The 16832-nt window shown below is 38.1% G+C and overlaps 1 protein-coding gene across 7 annotated transcripts in view; it reads left to right on the plus strand.

The window, feature by feature from the left end:
* The window catches only part of PTPRM (protein tyrosine phosphatase receptor type M), a 490017-nt gene that overhangs the window by 342082 nt on the left and 131103 nt on the right, over nucleotides 1–16832 (plus strand). For 3 of the 7 annotated variants that reach the window (XM_072152202.1, XM_072152207.1, XM_072152203.1), the window contains one exon: nucleotides 7790–7819. The exons of the other annotated variants lie outside the window; for them this stretch is intronic. In XM_072152202.1, coding sequence (XP_072008303.1) covers nucleotides 7790–7819 — 30 coding nt within the window. The remainder of the gene's footprint in view (nucleotides 1–7789; nucleotides 7820–16832) is intronic. 7 annotated transcript variants of the gene reach the window in all.

Below are 16832 nucleotides of genomic sequence, written 5' to 3' on the forward strand. Positions count from 1 at the left end.
ATCTCAATAGCTGCATATGTAGAATTCAATGTAACTCCATTCTCCCAGTCTGGTTATTTTGATAAATTATATTTACAGTACACTTATAAAATGAACGCCTTCTCCTCTCCGGCACAAACACGTGTGGTAATTATAACAGTCGCTAATTACAACTACTGATACTTACATAGATGCCCTCCCGTCTCCAGCCTTTTCTTCATTTCTTACTGTCTTGCTGTTTTATAAGAAAAGGCTGTATTCAAGAAAATGGTGAGAATTATGGGCCTAACAATAATATAGTATTTAGAGGGAGTTACTCAGACATTATTGCTAAGCAATTGCATTATTGGCATTTCCTTAATGTGCTCTATTAAAAGCTAAAATCTCCTGACAGGGTGGTCCAGTACTTCCCAAAATATTGGGTATAAAAAAGATATAAATTGTCATTTTGGTGAAATGCAATAATAGTCAATATTTTACCACATCCCTGACACAGAGTGTCCTGTACAAGGAAATCTACTATCAAAATCCACTTACTCATAGATCCAGGCACAGTAACTGTGTTATTATTTTTATCTTTGTTATCCATGGCCTTCTTCATACTAAAATCAACTTTTAAAAATAGCATGATGGGGGGGGGGAGTGTCAAGAGAGCAGGGGGACTTACTTTTTGTAACTTGATTTTAGAAGGAAAAAGGCCATTGATAACAAATATAAGAATATTACCACAGTCAAGTTCCCCTGGTTTATCATATCTTTTTATGGTACCTTTCCTTGAAATGTAAAAAGTGAAGAGTGGCAAAGTTTCGTCCACAAGGCAAAGGCAGTATCAGTCATATGACTTAAGCATATATAAGTACTGTTTTAGAATGTAACTTTATGTAACTTGACAGTGCATGCTCTGAACTGTAACATAATGCAGGAAATTGTGAAGGGATTCAGGGAGAGCCTAAAGGTATAGCGACATGGATACATCAAATGACCACCATCTTGTATCCTATGGAAGGGCAATACAGGCAGTCCCCGGGTTACATACAAGATAGGGTCTGGAGGTTTGTTCTTAAGTTGAATTTGTATGTAAGTCGAAACTGTATATTTTATAATGGAAGTTCTAGACAATTTTTTTTCTTTTGCCCCAGTGGCAATTGGAGTTTCAAAATTTTTGGTGTAATTGGACCAAGAATTATCAATAAAGCTTCATTACAGACACCTTACAGCTGACCATTGCAGTCTGGGACTATAGTAACATCCAGAGAGCTTCACCAGAGGTCACAGTGGGCAGAGGGGTCCGTCTGTAACTATGGGTTGTCTGTAAGTCGGGTGTCCTTAAGTAGGGGACCGCCTGTACACTTGTCTTCGCTGTTTGCATTTATGATTCCACAATAGTCAGGGATCCTCTGTGTATAAGCTCTGTATAAGTATCAATATGTAAGATGGGCCCAATCCAGCACCAGATACATTTTTTTAATTCGTTATTGGGAAAGAAAAACACATAACAATCAGGCCTTTGCCTTTATATACAGATTCATTGGTGCCTTGAGGTCATGTTCATATTCTTTTTGCTCCACAATAAAGTGGTGGATGAAGTTACTGTATATACTCTCAGTCTAGTTTTTAAGTGCAATTTTTGTGCTGAAAAAGCCCCACTCATTTTATACCTGAGTATATAAAATTAAAATTACTAACCTCCCATGCTCCCTGGAGCTCTTCTCCTCTGCGCGGCTCCAACTTCCACGCAGCACAGGCAGAGTCATGTCTGTGCGCTCTGCCGCTGCACACACTATGGCGTGGTGGGGAAACTGCCTGATTACATAGCGCATAGAAAGCCCGAGCTGTGGGGAGAAGAGGAAGTAAGAGGTGAGTACACAGTTTATTATTTTTAAGGGGAACTCTGCACATCATATTAGTATTAGTGGAGGCTTTGCTTGACATTCTCTTATTAAGGGGGGCTCTGTTGGATATTTTGTTATTTAGGGGGTTGCTTCTCAACATTTAATTAAGTTCCTCACAGCTTTTTTTGTAAAATTAGAGATGTAATGTTTGGGGATGTTGGGGAGGGCATTGGAGGATGTGTCATTGCATTTAGTTCAGTTTTCTGTATTTTACGCCTCAGATTTATTATATAAATCCACATGCCGTAGACACCATTCATGTTGGGTGACTTGTCGAAAATTGCTAATTAAGTAATTAATAATTCTGATGTACATAGTATACTGAAAGACCTCCGAAAACCTTGCATATTGGTAAACCCGTCCTTATATTTATTTAGGGTGGTGTATAAAGTGATCTTTAGTTGTGTATTGCTATTAAGGTCAAAAACTGAAAGTGAAGCTTTGGTGTGTGTGTCAAGTTTTGTCACAAATATACAAATTCACGTTTTATTTTCTTGTTCGGCCAATATCTGTTTTGTTGACAATATTACAACTTTTGGTGTTCATCAAAATATACAACGATATGTTTATATATATAACAAGAACAGTATCGTTGGTTTGTGGACAGGCTTTATGGTAGTTGTTCTTGAGCTGGGCATAAAAGAAGCTGCACAATGCTTCAAGATGATGGGACCCCTAAGCATGATTGAGAAAGTAGGTACAGAGGAGAAGGGATACTGTTTACCTAGATACTGAAGTTAGATGTCATTCAGGCTCAGATTGACCCCCATGGGAACAAGTGCATCTGCTGGTGGTGCACAGTAGAGTAACCTCCATGTATGATACATGTTGCAAGCAAGATGGGCAGAAGCACACTAAGGTGCCAGGTTCAATGAAGTGATATGCAGTAAGGAGGGGGACGAATGAGTTACAGCAGATAGGGCTCTTCCCAGCAGAACAGAGTGCAGATTTACAGAGACTACAGAGATAAGAAATGTTGAGTTTTACCAAATGTGTTAACATGTGAGGTAAGCTGTAAGCATCCATTTTATTTACTAGGTTAATCTGAGGTAATATTAAGTTTTTGGGTAGTTTAAGTGAAGTCTTCCATGAAAAGAAAATGATATTTCATTACTCTCTTTCTGAGTTGGCTTTTCTTCTCTGTCTGCTGTTGGCTCCGTTAGCTTGTTGGTAGAATGTACACATATAATGTACACGTAAAAGAACAGTGCATTTATGCAGTAGTATATCCACACATGCTTTATTGTGCGGTTTTAAAGCCTTCTAAACATTTGAGCTCTTAATACAACCCTGTCATAAGCTTTTACACTCCTAAGCTACCAGCACGCCTAGAAAGGGTATGAAATGTCTTTTTAAAATAATTTCTTATAAGTTAAATCTCACCCATTTACCTATTTTAAAATTGCATCCAAAGTCAAATGCTAATGAGCAGAGATGAGTCAGATGAGGCCGAAGGAGGGGAGTGTCACTTCAGACAGCCCATTTCTTGGGCGCTGGTGCTATGCTTCAGGTATTATATTAAAAAAATTAATCCACAGAACAAGAAATAATCAAATCAAGCATTATACTTTTACCTGTGTCTGTGGTAATCTTTTTATATGTGTTATCCATGGCCTCCTTCCTTCTAAAATTAACTTTTAAAACAATTCAATTGAACCAAAAGGGCTCAGGGCTGGATGTGCAGGAGCACTTGCCTTCCTACTGTGTGCTGAAACTTTCTCTGCTATTACATGAGGCAGAGGGAGGAGGAAGTGTAGAGCAGGGGGTAGCGTGAGACAGTGTAACAGGCTATTACTCTGCAGCATGGAGTGGCTCTGATAACGCCCCTCAAAGCCCTTCTGCCTTCTGGTATAATTTTAAAAGTTGATTTTAGAAGGAAGTATGCCATGGAAAACAAATATAAGAAGATTGTCACAGTGGCTGGAGCTGGAGCCCCTGGCTTATCATGGTAGATTTTGACAGTAGATTTCCTATAATATGAGACTAGAAGCATGTTCCTAGGTACTATAAAGCTGAATATGGCGTAAAGTGACTTCAATCTCTCAGTTCGACTAGTCTCCGGCTCTCTCCAACCATTTTCTCCATTTGCATATGACTATGGCTGTATTTCAGGTAAACTGGGGGGTTTAACATAAAAGAGGGAATACTAGAAAGGATATGTCACGCCATACCCGAGTGGGCTGCTAGCTTAGTGGAGTTAAAGCTGCTTACTTTGTCCCTTTAAAGCCCCTATACACAGCCCTGTTATCCATACTGTCATTAACCAGTTTAATGTGCATAACATCATAAACCTACAACAAGCAAACCTTTGTTTGTGGGGTGTTCACATAAATTATGTTGTATTATTATCAGCTTGAATAATTTATTCATCCATCAATCAATCAATCCCCATGCAGTAACATTGATGATAAATGAGAACTCGAGATTCTCCTAGAAATGTCCATTCCTGACAAATGCCTGGTGGATGGACCTGTGTAAAGGGCACTTAGTTGTACAGTTGCCTAAAGCTTATAGATGAACATGTGCACAGGGTTACTGAACTCTGGAGGAAAAAGTCATTAACATTTTAATTACCTGTACTTATACAGGACATGACATTTTATGACTGCTTTAAACGCTGATTTGATTTCACCAAGATTGACTTATAAGTTCAATATCTTTTCCCAAAAATCACATTTTGTCACATTTTAAATAAAAGGAAAATTAAATTAAATAATGACAGAAAATCAATGTACAGAATGAAAGCAGCCAATTCTTATGATCATCATTGGAAAGGCTACCAAATAAAATGATTGTAGGAAATCCCGACTGCATTTGATGCTTGAAAATAGATATTGCTTCTAGAATGTATATCTAAAGCCATCCCAGAGAAACTAGATAAGACAGAAAATTCAATGAATGCCAATATTTCAAGGAGATGAACATAATGTGTAGCCAAAGGCAAGGTACGTGGGTCAGATTCCTCAGCATACCGTGATGCACATAGAAAGAAAAGAAGGCAGCCTGCAACTTCTTCCTAACCTTAACATATTATTGCCTTTATAAAACTATTAAAACTATTTACAACTAGAATGAAGAACAGAATAGTCAATAATGGCCAAAATGTATTTCCATACAATTAGTTTAATTAAATGCATTTACTTTTACAAATTTGCATCAAACATGTTCTTATTGTTTGTTATCTGTATTCTTGCATCCAGAAAGCAAAAAGCTGCATTTATTGTCAAATTACAGTGTCAAAAATAATGGAAAAGTTGTAGCTTCTTCCATCTACACTTGTTGCAAATTCTCCTGAAAAAGGAGACTCTACACAGTAGATATTGGTTTTCTGGTTCTCGGTATAATGTATATTAAACAGTGGGTGTTTGTTTGTGTCTTCTACTCCCACTGGCAGTTTTCATACAAATAACCTAATACTAATGACCTACCTGGGAATCGTCCAGGAATATCTCATCAGATGGCTTTGACACTAAGAAGCTGCACCTGTCATCTTTTCTAGCCACTCTGGATCAGAAAGCAATACAGGAGGATGCCTCTGTGCACTGCATAGGGGCTGTGCTGGGGTAACACAGCCCTGCTACCATTCACCTGAATGCAAACAGAGCTCCTGTACTTCAGTAAGACTGATACACATTGGGCACAGCCATCCATCTACCCTATGGCTACTGGCACCTGTATTGTTGATGCTGGAATCCAGTTGTAGAGCCATCCACAGAGAGTGATGATATAAATAAAGGTTAGGTCATCATTTTTAAACTTACTGTAGTGCAGAGAAAAACCATTTAAAAATGTTATGTACCTGAATATATTAAAACTACGGTAAAACCAAATTAAAACCATCAATATCCAGCATGATAAACCATGGGCACCTATCATAGACCCAGGCACTGTGACTCTGGTAATCTTCTTCTGGTGTGACCACACTGTACTGTGGCTTTACAAGCAGAACCCTGCTCCATCGGCTCTTCCCTTCTCCTTCACTCATTGAGAGAGGGAAGTGAGCCTGCACATTTTAACAGCCTGTGAATCTGCAGCACAGAGGGGCTCTGGTATTGCCCCACCGAGCCCTTCTGGTTCACTGACACAGTTTCAATAGTTGATTTTAGAAAAAAGGAGGCTGTGGATAACAAATATAAGAAAATTATCACAGTCACGGTGCCTGTATCATTGAGTAAGTGCCCCCAGGTTATCCTTGATTTTAATGGTAGATTTCCTTTAAGCTACAACTCTACAACTACTACTCTACAACTCTAATGCTGAGTGATAAAACTAGCTGATCTTTAGATTGTCTAGTCTAACTTTACTTCTAAGAGAATCTAAGACAGATAGCTCTACATTGCAACATCGGAATGATGTCTTCTCCAGGTCAAAAAGTGATCTTAAGTTGATGGACCAGTACAATTGCAGCTAAGTACTTGTTCTTTATCAGCAAGGAGACAGATGATGATCCTAATGTTCAAACGCATTGGCGTGTTCTTTCAATAAAATCCACATAGACCCTCGTTTGTGCTGTCATTGTCCTCTCGCATTGCCACTATAAGCATCTTCACCATATTCTTCTACATTATTGATCTCTGGAATGGTGCATAAGTAACTGTGATATCTGTGTAGATTAAAACTTACAAGCATTTATTGGAGTTATGTTTTAAACATTAAAGCGAACCAGTCACCAGGAATGTCATTTTAAGCTGGTGAAAGATTCCAATAGCCTATGCTATGCTTATTTTAAAAATGTCTTTGACAGCATTCAAAATAATTTCAGTAGTTTATATAAGTTTTGTTCACATTACCTGGCTCCCTGCCAGCAGCGTGTGGTAAGTCCCTGGGGAGGGGCAGCTGCAGGTTTTGTGTCCCTGTGTCAGTCTCCTCCCCTCCACACTCATGCAGCTGCCCCCCACATCCCCATTTATTTTGAACAGGTAGGGGAGGGAGGTCATGTGGAGCAGCAGACAAATGTGTAGGTAATGTGAATAAAACTTATATAAAGTACTGAAATGATTCAAAATGATGACAAAGGCATTTTTAAAGTCAGCATAGCATAGGCTATTGAAACCTGCCACCACCTAAAAATTTCATTCCTGGTGACATGTTTGCTTTAAGTGCAGCATTTACATACATGTTATTTGACACTAGTCTAATGTAACACAACCTATTTGCTCACTTTGTGATCAACAAAATATTCACCCAAAAGTTTGTTTCATATCATAACCCTGTCGCATTGGTTAAATCATAATCATTTTCTAGCCCCATTCCAGTTCTAAAAGTAGCTAAAGTAGCTAGAACACATAATTAATGTATTCCAGTTCTTGGTGCAATCTATGTTGGAAGTATTACACATTATTAGAAGTAAATCTACCCCTATCCATCTGTTTGCAATGGCATATTTCTAGGGGAGAATACTCCTGTAGTGCATGGCTCCATGGATTAACTACACTTCAGTAGCGGTGAGCCACAGGTACTCCTATTTGTTTCCATGCCACTTAACAGAAAGTCTTATACAAGAGATGTTAGTTTGCAAAGGCCTCATAGCAATCCTAATAATATAGGTGTAAAATAAAGCTTCCCAAATAAAGCAAAAAACTCCCTTGTTTGAATCTTGTATTTGTAAAGCTAAATGTAAATGTCACAAGACATGTGAGAAGTGACATATTCAGAGTAATTCTCCAGTGTAACTAGGTCCTTTAGGCTACAGCAGGTGATAAAGATATAAAGCTGTAATGTTTGTTTGGTAGTATGTTCAGTCATTGACTCTGATGTGTTGCATGTTGTGTATGTGATAAAATTTGCTTCTGGAATCTCATTCATGTCATCTTATCTGTTCTCGTTCATCCAGATTTTTCATACATTAATATCTGGCTTTTCTTTCCTTTCATTTCATCTTTTCTACCACTGCCTATATCCTTGCTTCATCATGGCAGAAGAAGTTATAACTCCTACACATATTACCTGTAAGTAACTTTTTGTGCATAAGTAGTATCATGCTTTCTGCCATGTTTATTCATGCATGATTATTAAATGTCAGTAATACAGTCCATGTCAGCTCAATAATAAAACATTCATCTCTACCCTTTTAACACCGCTTGCTATGTGGACAAAAATGTTAATAAACAAAAATGATCAGGCATGTTGGCCTGAAGACATGTTCAATATTTCATGACTTCGTGATGGCCATGTCTTCTACCCTTGTTTCCTATGCCAATTTGGTCCCAGATACCAACCTATGTTTGTCACATGTCTGATTGAAGTGCCACAACAATCTGCTACTGGAAAACCCACTGAGATCGGAAGAATATATGAGCGAACTATGGTGATGACTAAGGGGGAGCCCATACGTGAAATTAGAAGTAACTGTAGTGGGGGAAGGAATGTTTGATCATTTTTTGCTTCAGGCGATTGGTGAATTAATTTCCCATTCCTTTACTGTGAATGGCTTAGTTCCCCTTTGCCATAGATGTGGTCTTTGATAAGGGAGATAAATGAGATTGCAGAAATGTTCTTTGTAAAACCAAATTTTAGTATTTAGGTTATATGGCTGAGAAAACTAATTACCAGCTCCGAATTGCATCTACTCATTTGTTCCACACGATGAATATAAGAGCTGAATGTTTGTGCACTTACTGTACGCTCTTATTGCTCACGCAGATGAAATCCATTTTAGAGACTCTAAATTGCATTTCAAAAACTCTGAACAGAACTGATATTTTACATCAAATATCTTAACCCTTCAGTTTTTCAATCTTTTTGAGACTTGTGTATTGTAGTAAGAAATCATCAGGTTCTTCTCCAGCGCAGTAGTAGTCAATCTTTCATACCTGGAGAGCCTTCACTGAGAGGTATTAAACATGACCAACTTATATGTTTTCCTATTTTTATAAATAGGGCACTTGCTAAAAGTTTTGATGGTGTTAGATGGTTGTATTGGCATTAAAAGCTTCAGCTACGAGCCAAGTGGGCCTATACCAACATGAAAATGACCTTAGATTTAATGTCTTGTGCTACATCAATGAAAGGCTTGGCTTAAAGAGTAACTTCGATGTTATAATAATTTTTACCAGATTGTCATATGTGACTTCCCCTTTAAAAACAAACAGAACAAAACAATCCTTGCCATTTTCTTTCCAGATCTATGTAATTTCCTATTCAGCTGCATTGACAAGGGCAGAAACTAACCTCTTTCTGCAAGTCCAATCGAAGTTGCAATTTCCCATGACACCATGTGTTCTCCAAATCCTCTGAACACTGCGCAGTGAAACATCAAGTGTACAGTCTGTGCTGTGCGAGCACTCAAGGTCTATACCTCGCAGAAGGTGCAGAGTAGAAGGTTGGGGAGGGGATGCAGCATGAGGTGCAGAGAGAGACAGGAAGTCCTTTAGAGTCACAGACTGGGATGGAGGGACTGATAGCAAATAGGGAAGATCTTGTACCTCACTATTCTGTGTAGGAGACTTCTGCATCTACAGAACTGAACATACTCACCTCTCTGTGCTACACAACAAGTACCTGTCCAAATGACCTCCCATTCCTCTTCTGCAAACAGGGAGCCCCTTTCCCTACTTCAGTATGTACATTGTCTACAACTCTACTGATCATAAGAGACATCAGCACAGCCAGGAGACAAGCTAGTTCAAGAGTCTTTTAAAATGAGAATGATAGCAATGAAACTTGCACATAGGTAATCAAGATAATATGCAAAGCTTGTTGTGCTTTAAAAAAATGCAGATGATCAGTTTAGTTTAGATAAGTAATACATTGCCTATACACCCTATACATTACCCTATTCTATCATTTGTAAAATATAATGGAAAAGGCAGCACTCTTGTAGTGTGAAATATCAATATAAAACCTTTCAAGAAACATTTTATATCAAAACCATGCACATGGCTTAAAAGCTTTGCCTTTGTCATTACCGCCGTACGCATGTCTTCATATCTCCACAACAAGCCTGCTCAATGTGTTTGTGATCTATCAGAATATAAAAGCCTAATGAAGGAGATTATTGAGGAGGAAAGATGAGCAGTTCAGATGAGAGAGGAGAGTCAAGCTTTACCATTATAGAGGCTTCACATGCCTAGTGGGGAGTATGGAGCATATCCTCCTAACCATTTCATTCTAAACCTGTGATGCAGTGAGTAATATTTCACCCAAAAGAAGGAGGCAGAACATGGTTCCTCTTTTGTTTTAGCTATTGCCATTTACTGCAGTACAAAAATATGTGTCCTCTGTCCAATAGACTTTCACAGGTGGCATATATTTACCAAAACCCTACCCATAAAGGGTATCTTTTCTCACTGTGCATTGAATCTAATCATCTTTAGATGATCAGACAGTATTCACAGCTACACTCTGTTTGTCATTAACAAAATATGTTATGAAATAATGGCTCATCTATAGCCTATTAACACCTTGAGGACAGAGGCCTTTTCAGCTTAAGGACAGAGCCACATTTTCCGACATGCATTACTGTATGTGGTAATAACTTTTGAAGGCTTCAATATAGTGATTTTGAGACAGTTTTGTTTTTGTTACATATTTTACTTTATTATAGTTTTTTATATAATGCATTTTTTATGTTTGAAATATATCCAAAAGAATTACTTTGCCATATGTTCCCTTTTTGTTGGTATCATTTTTTTAAACATCCTTTTATTATTTAAGGATGTTAGACAGTTAACAATTTTAATTAATTAGTATATTTAGAAATTTTCAGGAACATTGGGGGATTTTTATCATAAACCTCATTAAATCCCCCAATTTTGTGAAACAACCCCCTTAAATTATGCAAAAGAACTTTTAGGTTGTTTTTCAATCCTTTATGTGTTTTGTAGTAAAAAAAAAAATTTAAAGCAAGAAGCAAGTAACAGCTCCCAGAATGGGTTAACTGGGAAATATAAGGGGTTAACAAGTATGTAGGAAGGTGTGTTTGTGTTTTAACTGTGATGGGTACAAATCACCTCAGACAACTCTTATCACCAATCTACTGGCAGCCATGAGGAGGTCAGAGCTACTGAGGCAAGATACTCTCTTTCTTTTAACTTTTTAGCTATGACTGACCAATCACAGCAATCACTGTGCAGGGACAGCTGTGAAAGGTCTTGGTAGTGATGATCCTGACGATCAGCCATCTGTGACAGCTTTCGCCACTGTTCTATCACCCTGTGTTTACACAGGGTGACACTTTAACTACATGATGATATACACTCACCGGCGACTTTATTAGGTACACCATGCTAGTAACGGGTTGGACCCCCTTTTGCCTTCAGAACTGCTTCAATTCTTCGTGGCATAGATTCAACAAGGTGCTGGAAGCATTCCTCAGAGATTTTGGTCCATATTGACATGATGGCATCACACAGTTGCCGCAGATTTGTCGGCTGCACATCCATGATGCGAATCTCCCGTTCCACCACATCCCAAAGATGCTCTATTGGATTGAGATCTGGTGACTGTGGAGGCCATTTGAGTACAGTGAACTCATTGTCATGTTCAAGAAACCAGTCTGAGATGATTCCAGCTTTATGACATGGCGCATTATCCTGCTGAAAGTAGCCATCAGATGTTGGGTACATTGTAGTCATAAAGGGATGGACATGGTCAGCAACAATACTCAGGTAGGCTGTGTGCTCAATTGGTACCAAGGGGCCCAAAGAGTGCCAAGAAAATATTCCCCACACCATGACACCACCACCACCAGCCTGAACCGTTGATACAAGGCAGGATGGATCCATGTTGTTGATGCCAAATTCTGACCCTACCATCCGAATGTCGCAGCGGAAATCGAGACTCATCAGAGCAGGCAACGTTTTTCCAATCTTCTACCGTCCAATTTCGATGAGCTTGTGCAAATTGTAGCCTCAGTTTCCTGTTCTTAGCTGAAAGGAGTGGCACCCGGTGTGGTCTTCTGCTGCTGTAGCCCATCTGCCTCAAAGTTCGACATACTGTGCGTTCAGAGATGCTCTTCTGCCTACCTTGGTTGTAACGGGTGGCGGTTTGAGTCACTGTTGCCTTTCTATCAGTTCAAACCAGTCTGCCCATTCTCCTCTGACCTCTGGCATCAACAAGGCATTTTCACCCACAGAACTTCCGCTCACTGGATGTTTTTTTTTTTTTTCGGACCATTCTCTGTAAACCCTAGAGATGGTTGTGCGTGAAAATCCCAGTATATCAGCAGTTTCTGAAATACTCAGACCAGCCCTTCTGGCACCAACAACCATGCCACGTTCAAAGGCACTCAAATTACCTTTCTTCCCCATACTGATGCTCGGTTTGAACTGCAGGAGATTGTCTTGACCATGTCTACATGCCTAAATGCACTGAGTTGCCGCCATATGATTGGCTGATTAGAAATTAAGTGTTAACGAGCAGTTGGACAGGTGTACCTAATAAAGTGGCCGATGAGTGTATAAGCAAGACACGGATGTGGGATTCATGGATCGGGATAAAAGACCAACACATGTTAAATTTTATATTTAATTGCCTTAAGGGCACACTAGACAAACAGTACATACAAAAGATACAGTTAAGGGAAGTACAAAATACAAAGGTAGCACTACAAGTATCAAAAGTTCAGTAAGTAGATCGTCCAAATTGTCCACAATAGTTGGCTAATCATGACGAGTTATCTTGTCCTCTGTCTTCTACCAGTTAAACGCTAGTTATTTTTGATTATATTATTGGCCTCGGGTGACAGGTGTAAATAAACAAAAGAACTAATGTTTACCTCTTTCCTTACCTCTGGTCCAGCATAGTGTCTGCTGTAACCACCAACCTCTGTTGTTATACAGAGGCTCAGTGGTGACATCACTTTGCCTCTAACAGGTATACCTTGTCATCGCAGCATCACTAATAAACCTCTCTATACCAACAATAGCAGCAGTGATGGGAGGTGCCATGCTGAAACATATGTAAGGACTGAGTATTAGTATTAGTTCTATTGTTGTTTTACACTACCTGAAGCCAATGGCAAAAAAATTGTTGATCCCAGAAGCATCAGAAATATGAACACTTTACATGCCAGTAACAAAACTGCTTGGATTTTTCCCTATGCCTCTATGATGTTCAATACTAGTTCTTTTCTCGGTTGTGTCTAAATTATACAGGATATAGCCTACAATATTTTTTTTATCAAGATATTTTCTAATTATTTCAGGGTATGATAAATCACTCAAATGTCATTTTAGTTGGCCATAATACATACAACCATGATTATGTAAGGGAAGAATAATGTTTCTGAATTATGTGCTCTATTAGAAAGGGACTAGAATTCTGGCTTATGGATTTCTGTACCAATATCTCTGCAGCGACAAAGCACTTATATTACCAACTAATGTTCAGTGCTTAATGGAGTGAGAGGACTCATGACACACATAAAGTATGTCTGCACAAAGAGTCACACATAACCTTACAGAAACTCTTCTGAATCCTGAAAAGCTTTTTATAAGATACTTACACTCCACTAAAACAATGTTGTCATAGATCATCAGATAATGTATAAAAATGCCATTTCTTGTGGAGAAATTAGAGCAGACAGACATACATTTTTTTTATTTAGTTGGAAAGAAGTCAAGCCAGGTAACAGCATGAGGAGCCAAAATGTGATGTATTTATAAGATTCTGACAGTTATACCCCGTTTGTTTGTCACTTGGTTAGGTGACTGGTCCATCCTCATCCCCTTATGTTTGCTTGACATAAGCACATGTTTACCATACACTAAAAGGTAGAATACCTTTCCAAAATTGATTGCATAACTGGGTATCACCATGTATTATAGCCCATTGCTGCACTCACAGTCCTGATGGAATCAGAGCTGAATATTCCCACTAGCGTGCTAGTTTGCTACCTGCCTGTTGTTAGCTAGGGCATGTTTTATCCTTCAAGTCAGTCCACATGAATCTGATATACAACTATCTTACTATGCAGTTGTAGTACATCATCACAGTTAAGATGTATCTGACAACAGTTTTGTCAATTATTTTATATACCCACCAGCAGAATAGTGAATGTTGCCCTTGAGTTTAATTCAGGCCGCAACTCACGGGGAGTATTTCAATTTATTTTTAGCCAACTTTTTATGTGAATTAAATGTGCTTACAAACTTCAATTCACTGCCTCAGGTTTTACACTCAAAACATAAAACCTGAATTATATATCAATAAATGATCATATTATATATCCATATATTTTATAAAAGATGCAACCCTGTGTAATAACATTTGTAGGTATCTGTGTCACATTATGTAAAAATAATTAAAATCTCTGCTTAGCCACCAGAACTGAACATGTATTATTTAGGATTTAAAAAGGGCTGTTCCTTTTCTTAGAAAAAGACCCATTTTTATTAGTAAAGAACCCATTTAACATTATATGCAGATTCAAAATGGTATGTGTTTCAAATATGTTATGTTTTTCACAGCTACCTTATGACTTGTCCACCACTTTGCCACTATGCCGCTAGGCATAAAAAAGGCCATCTTTGAAACTTTTTTTTTGGTTTTCCTCTAAGGGCTTGTCAGGGTGCAGAGCAGACAGGAGTCGGACAGGGACGTGAACCTGCCAGCTTGACACATGTACTTTAGACTTTCCATGTGTTAAAAGTACAAAATACTGACTTATTTTATGATTTCTAGTTCCCCTGTCTCTTCTAAGGTGTGAGGTAACGGGGCACCCAGTTGATTGGGGGCAATTGTACCATCTTAACATTTTGCTGTCAAAAGTTAAAAACAATACTTGCAAAAAGGTAATTTACCGAGAGGAGGATCAGTCAATTAGTATGTGAACAGCCCCTCTCTGTGGCATCTCAAGCCTAGGGCTGGAAGAAAAAGCCCACTGGGCATAAGTTAGCAGGCAGCACATACCACTTTTGTCATTGGGGATCCATATGAGCTGGACAGGCTGCCCAAATTTCTTCTTCCAAGCCCCACCACCGAATACATTTTCTATTACAATTGTAAGGTTTATTAGTTTTTATCCTTTTTATTTCATAACTCTTTGCATTTGTATTATATGTAAAATTCTGTGTAAGCATTTTTCTATTTTTATCTTACAATTATTTTTATTATTATTTTTTGCACGAAATACCTGTGGATTAATTCTTTAACACTTAATAAGTTTCCACTTGTAGTCTTAAAGAACCTGTGTTTCTGAGGAGATTGTTACCATTGTTAACTTAGCATATCTAATCATCTTTGTTCATTGTGAGTTACTAGCGTTATACATTAGTACAAGGGAGGGCCCTATTGCCTTAACTATTTTGAAGTGGTGGCTGCATATTTTGTATGATTACATATAATCATATGAGTGCTGGGAAGCTAGGGGAGTAATTTTAGGGCAAATGTGCCATCTTGGCTTTATGTAGTTGCGTCCTATGATGAGACCTGGAGAGAGGGAGTACGTCACAATATGTTTTTAATGTTGTTTTGGTTTTGTAGGGCTTTTAAACGCCTATTGGAACGTCTTTTATGTGCATGATTATGGAAAAGATATGCTTTTTATTCCAGATTTTCAAAGCTGGAAAAGAAATGAAAAGATTTCATTAGATTCCCTATATTGTATAATACAAATTGTGCTTGTGCCATAATTTAGATTTCTTAGACTGCAGTTTTTTAATAGATTGAGTTATGCTCCTTCAGTGCAGTTTAATGAAATATTGAACCATCTCCTAGTGGTCTGCCAGACAAAGGTGTTTACTGTGAGAAATGAATTTTAGGCTGCTTTATAGGCAAGTCCAAAACTGAAATTAAGACTGTGCTTTTTCCTAACAAATGTTCATTTCTGATGTACTATCATATTACCTTAAAGAAAACTGTGATCCGTGTCTAGTGCTCAGAATGTAAGATTGGATTCAAGGTTTAAATGTTTCCAAAACTAGAAGAAAGAGACATTTTTTTAGAACAACTGAAGTCACTGAACAGTGGCTGATATGTTAAGATATTTCTTTTTTCTGCATGCGGTATTGAAGAAGGTTTCCAATATTTAATCATTACTGACTGACCTATCATTAGGATAGATTAGTACTAGATAGATCCCTGCCAATCCGCTGCTTGTGGTACTGCTATACTAAAGACACAGAAGCAGATCGTTTCATTCGTAGCGTAAGGTGAACTTTCCCAAGCCCTTTGAAAATGTGCTACATTTATCACAATGTCTCAGGTTGCACATAAATAGGGTAAGATTTCGGTATGATTTGAATTTTGGTGCATAATGTCAAACACAATGCAACACTTCCTTTAATTTTAGTCATGTGTCATCATTTAGGATGTTATATGTACAGTACTGAACAGCTAGGACTGGATGATGGTGTATTCTCAGACAGTATGATACATATGACATATAGATTTCTTGATTACTTTCTATTTTCAGTAGGAATTTAACCAACCAGATTATATTCCTCTTTTCTTTTTACTAGAATCCCATAATCCTTTAAATTTATTCTATTTTCCACCTTTGTTTTCAGTTTCATCTAACCTGCCTTGTAATAGTCTTCCAATCCCTGTTATCCCTTGTTATGATTGGGCTTTGATCATAGAGCTTACTCCTTAAATTGAAAGGGCTGTTATTTCTATGTTAGATGTTACAGTAGATGGTCGCCCATGTCCCAGTGTGTGGAATGTGTCCTGCCTGGTCTGACATTTACCCATATTTGTCTGAACTGTCTTCTTGAATAGAATTGACAAAGACAAAGGACTCTTGGCATTAGCTTTGTATTTGCCTGTCTAAGTAACTCTATTTTAATTTAGCATTGAAATCCATAATCCCTTGTGTCTAAAGATGCCTAAAGTGAACTGCATTTTACTGACCTGAAATCAAAGATTACTAGTAATCTGTCCCAAGACAACATCTGCCTGCGTTCATTCTTTAGTCTTTAATGTACCATCCGTTTTCCCCCCCTTTCTACTCAAATATGGAGCAAAGCAGTTCAGAACATATTCATGTAGAGGTTCAGTAAGGATATTCTTAGGTCTTTT

This window comes from Engystomops pustulosus, chromosome 5 (genome assembly GCF_040894005.1).
Source record: "Engystomops pustulosus chromosome 5, aEngPut4.maternal, whole genome shotgun sequence".
In the NCBI taxonomy this organism is placed as follows: domain Eukaryota; kingdom Metazoa; phylum Chordata; class Amphibia; order Anura; family Leptodactylidae; genus Engystomops; species Engystomops pustulosus.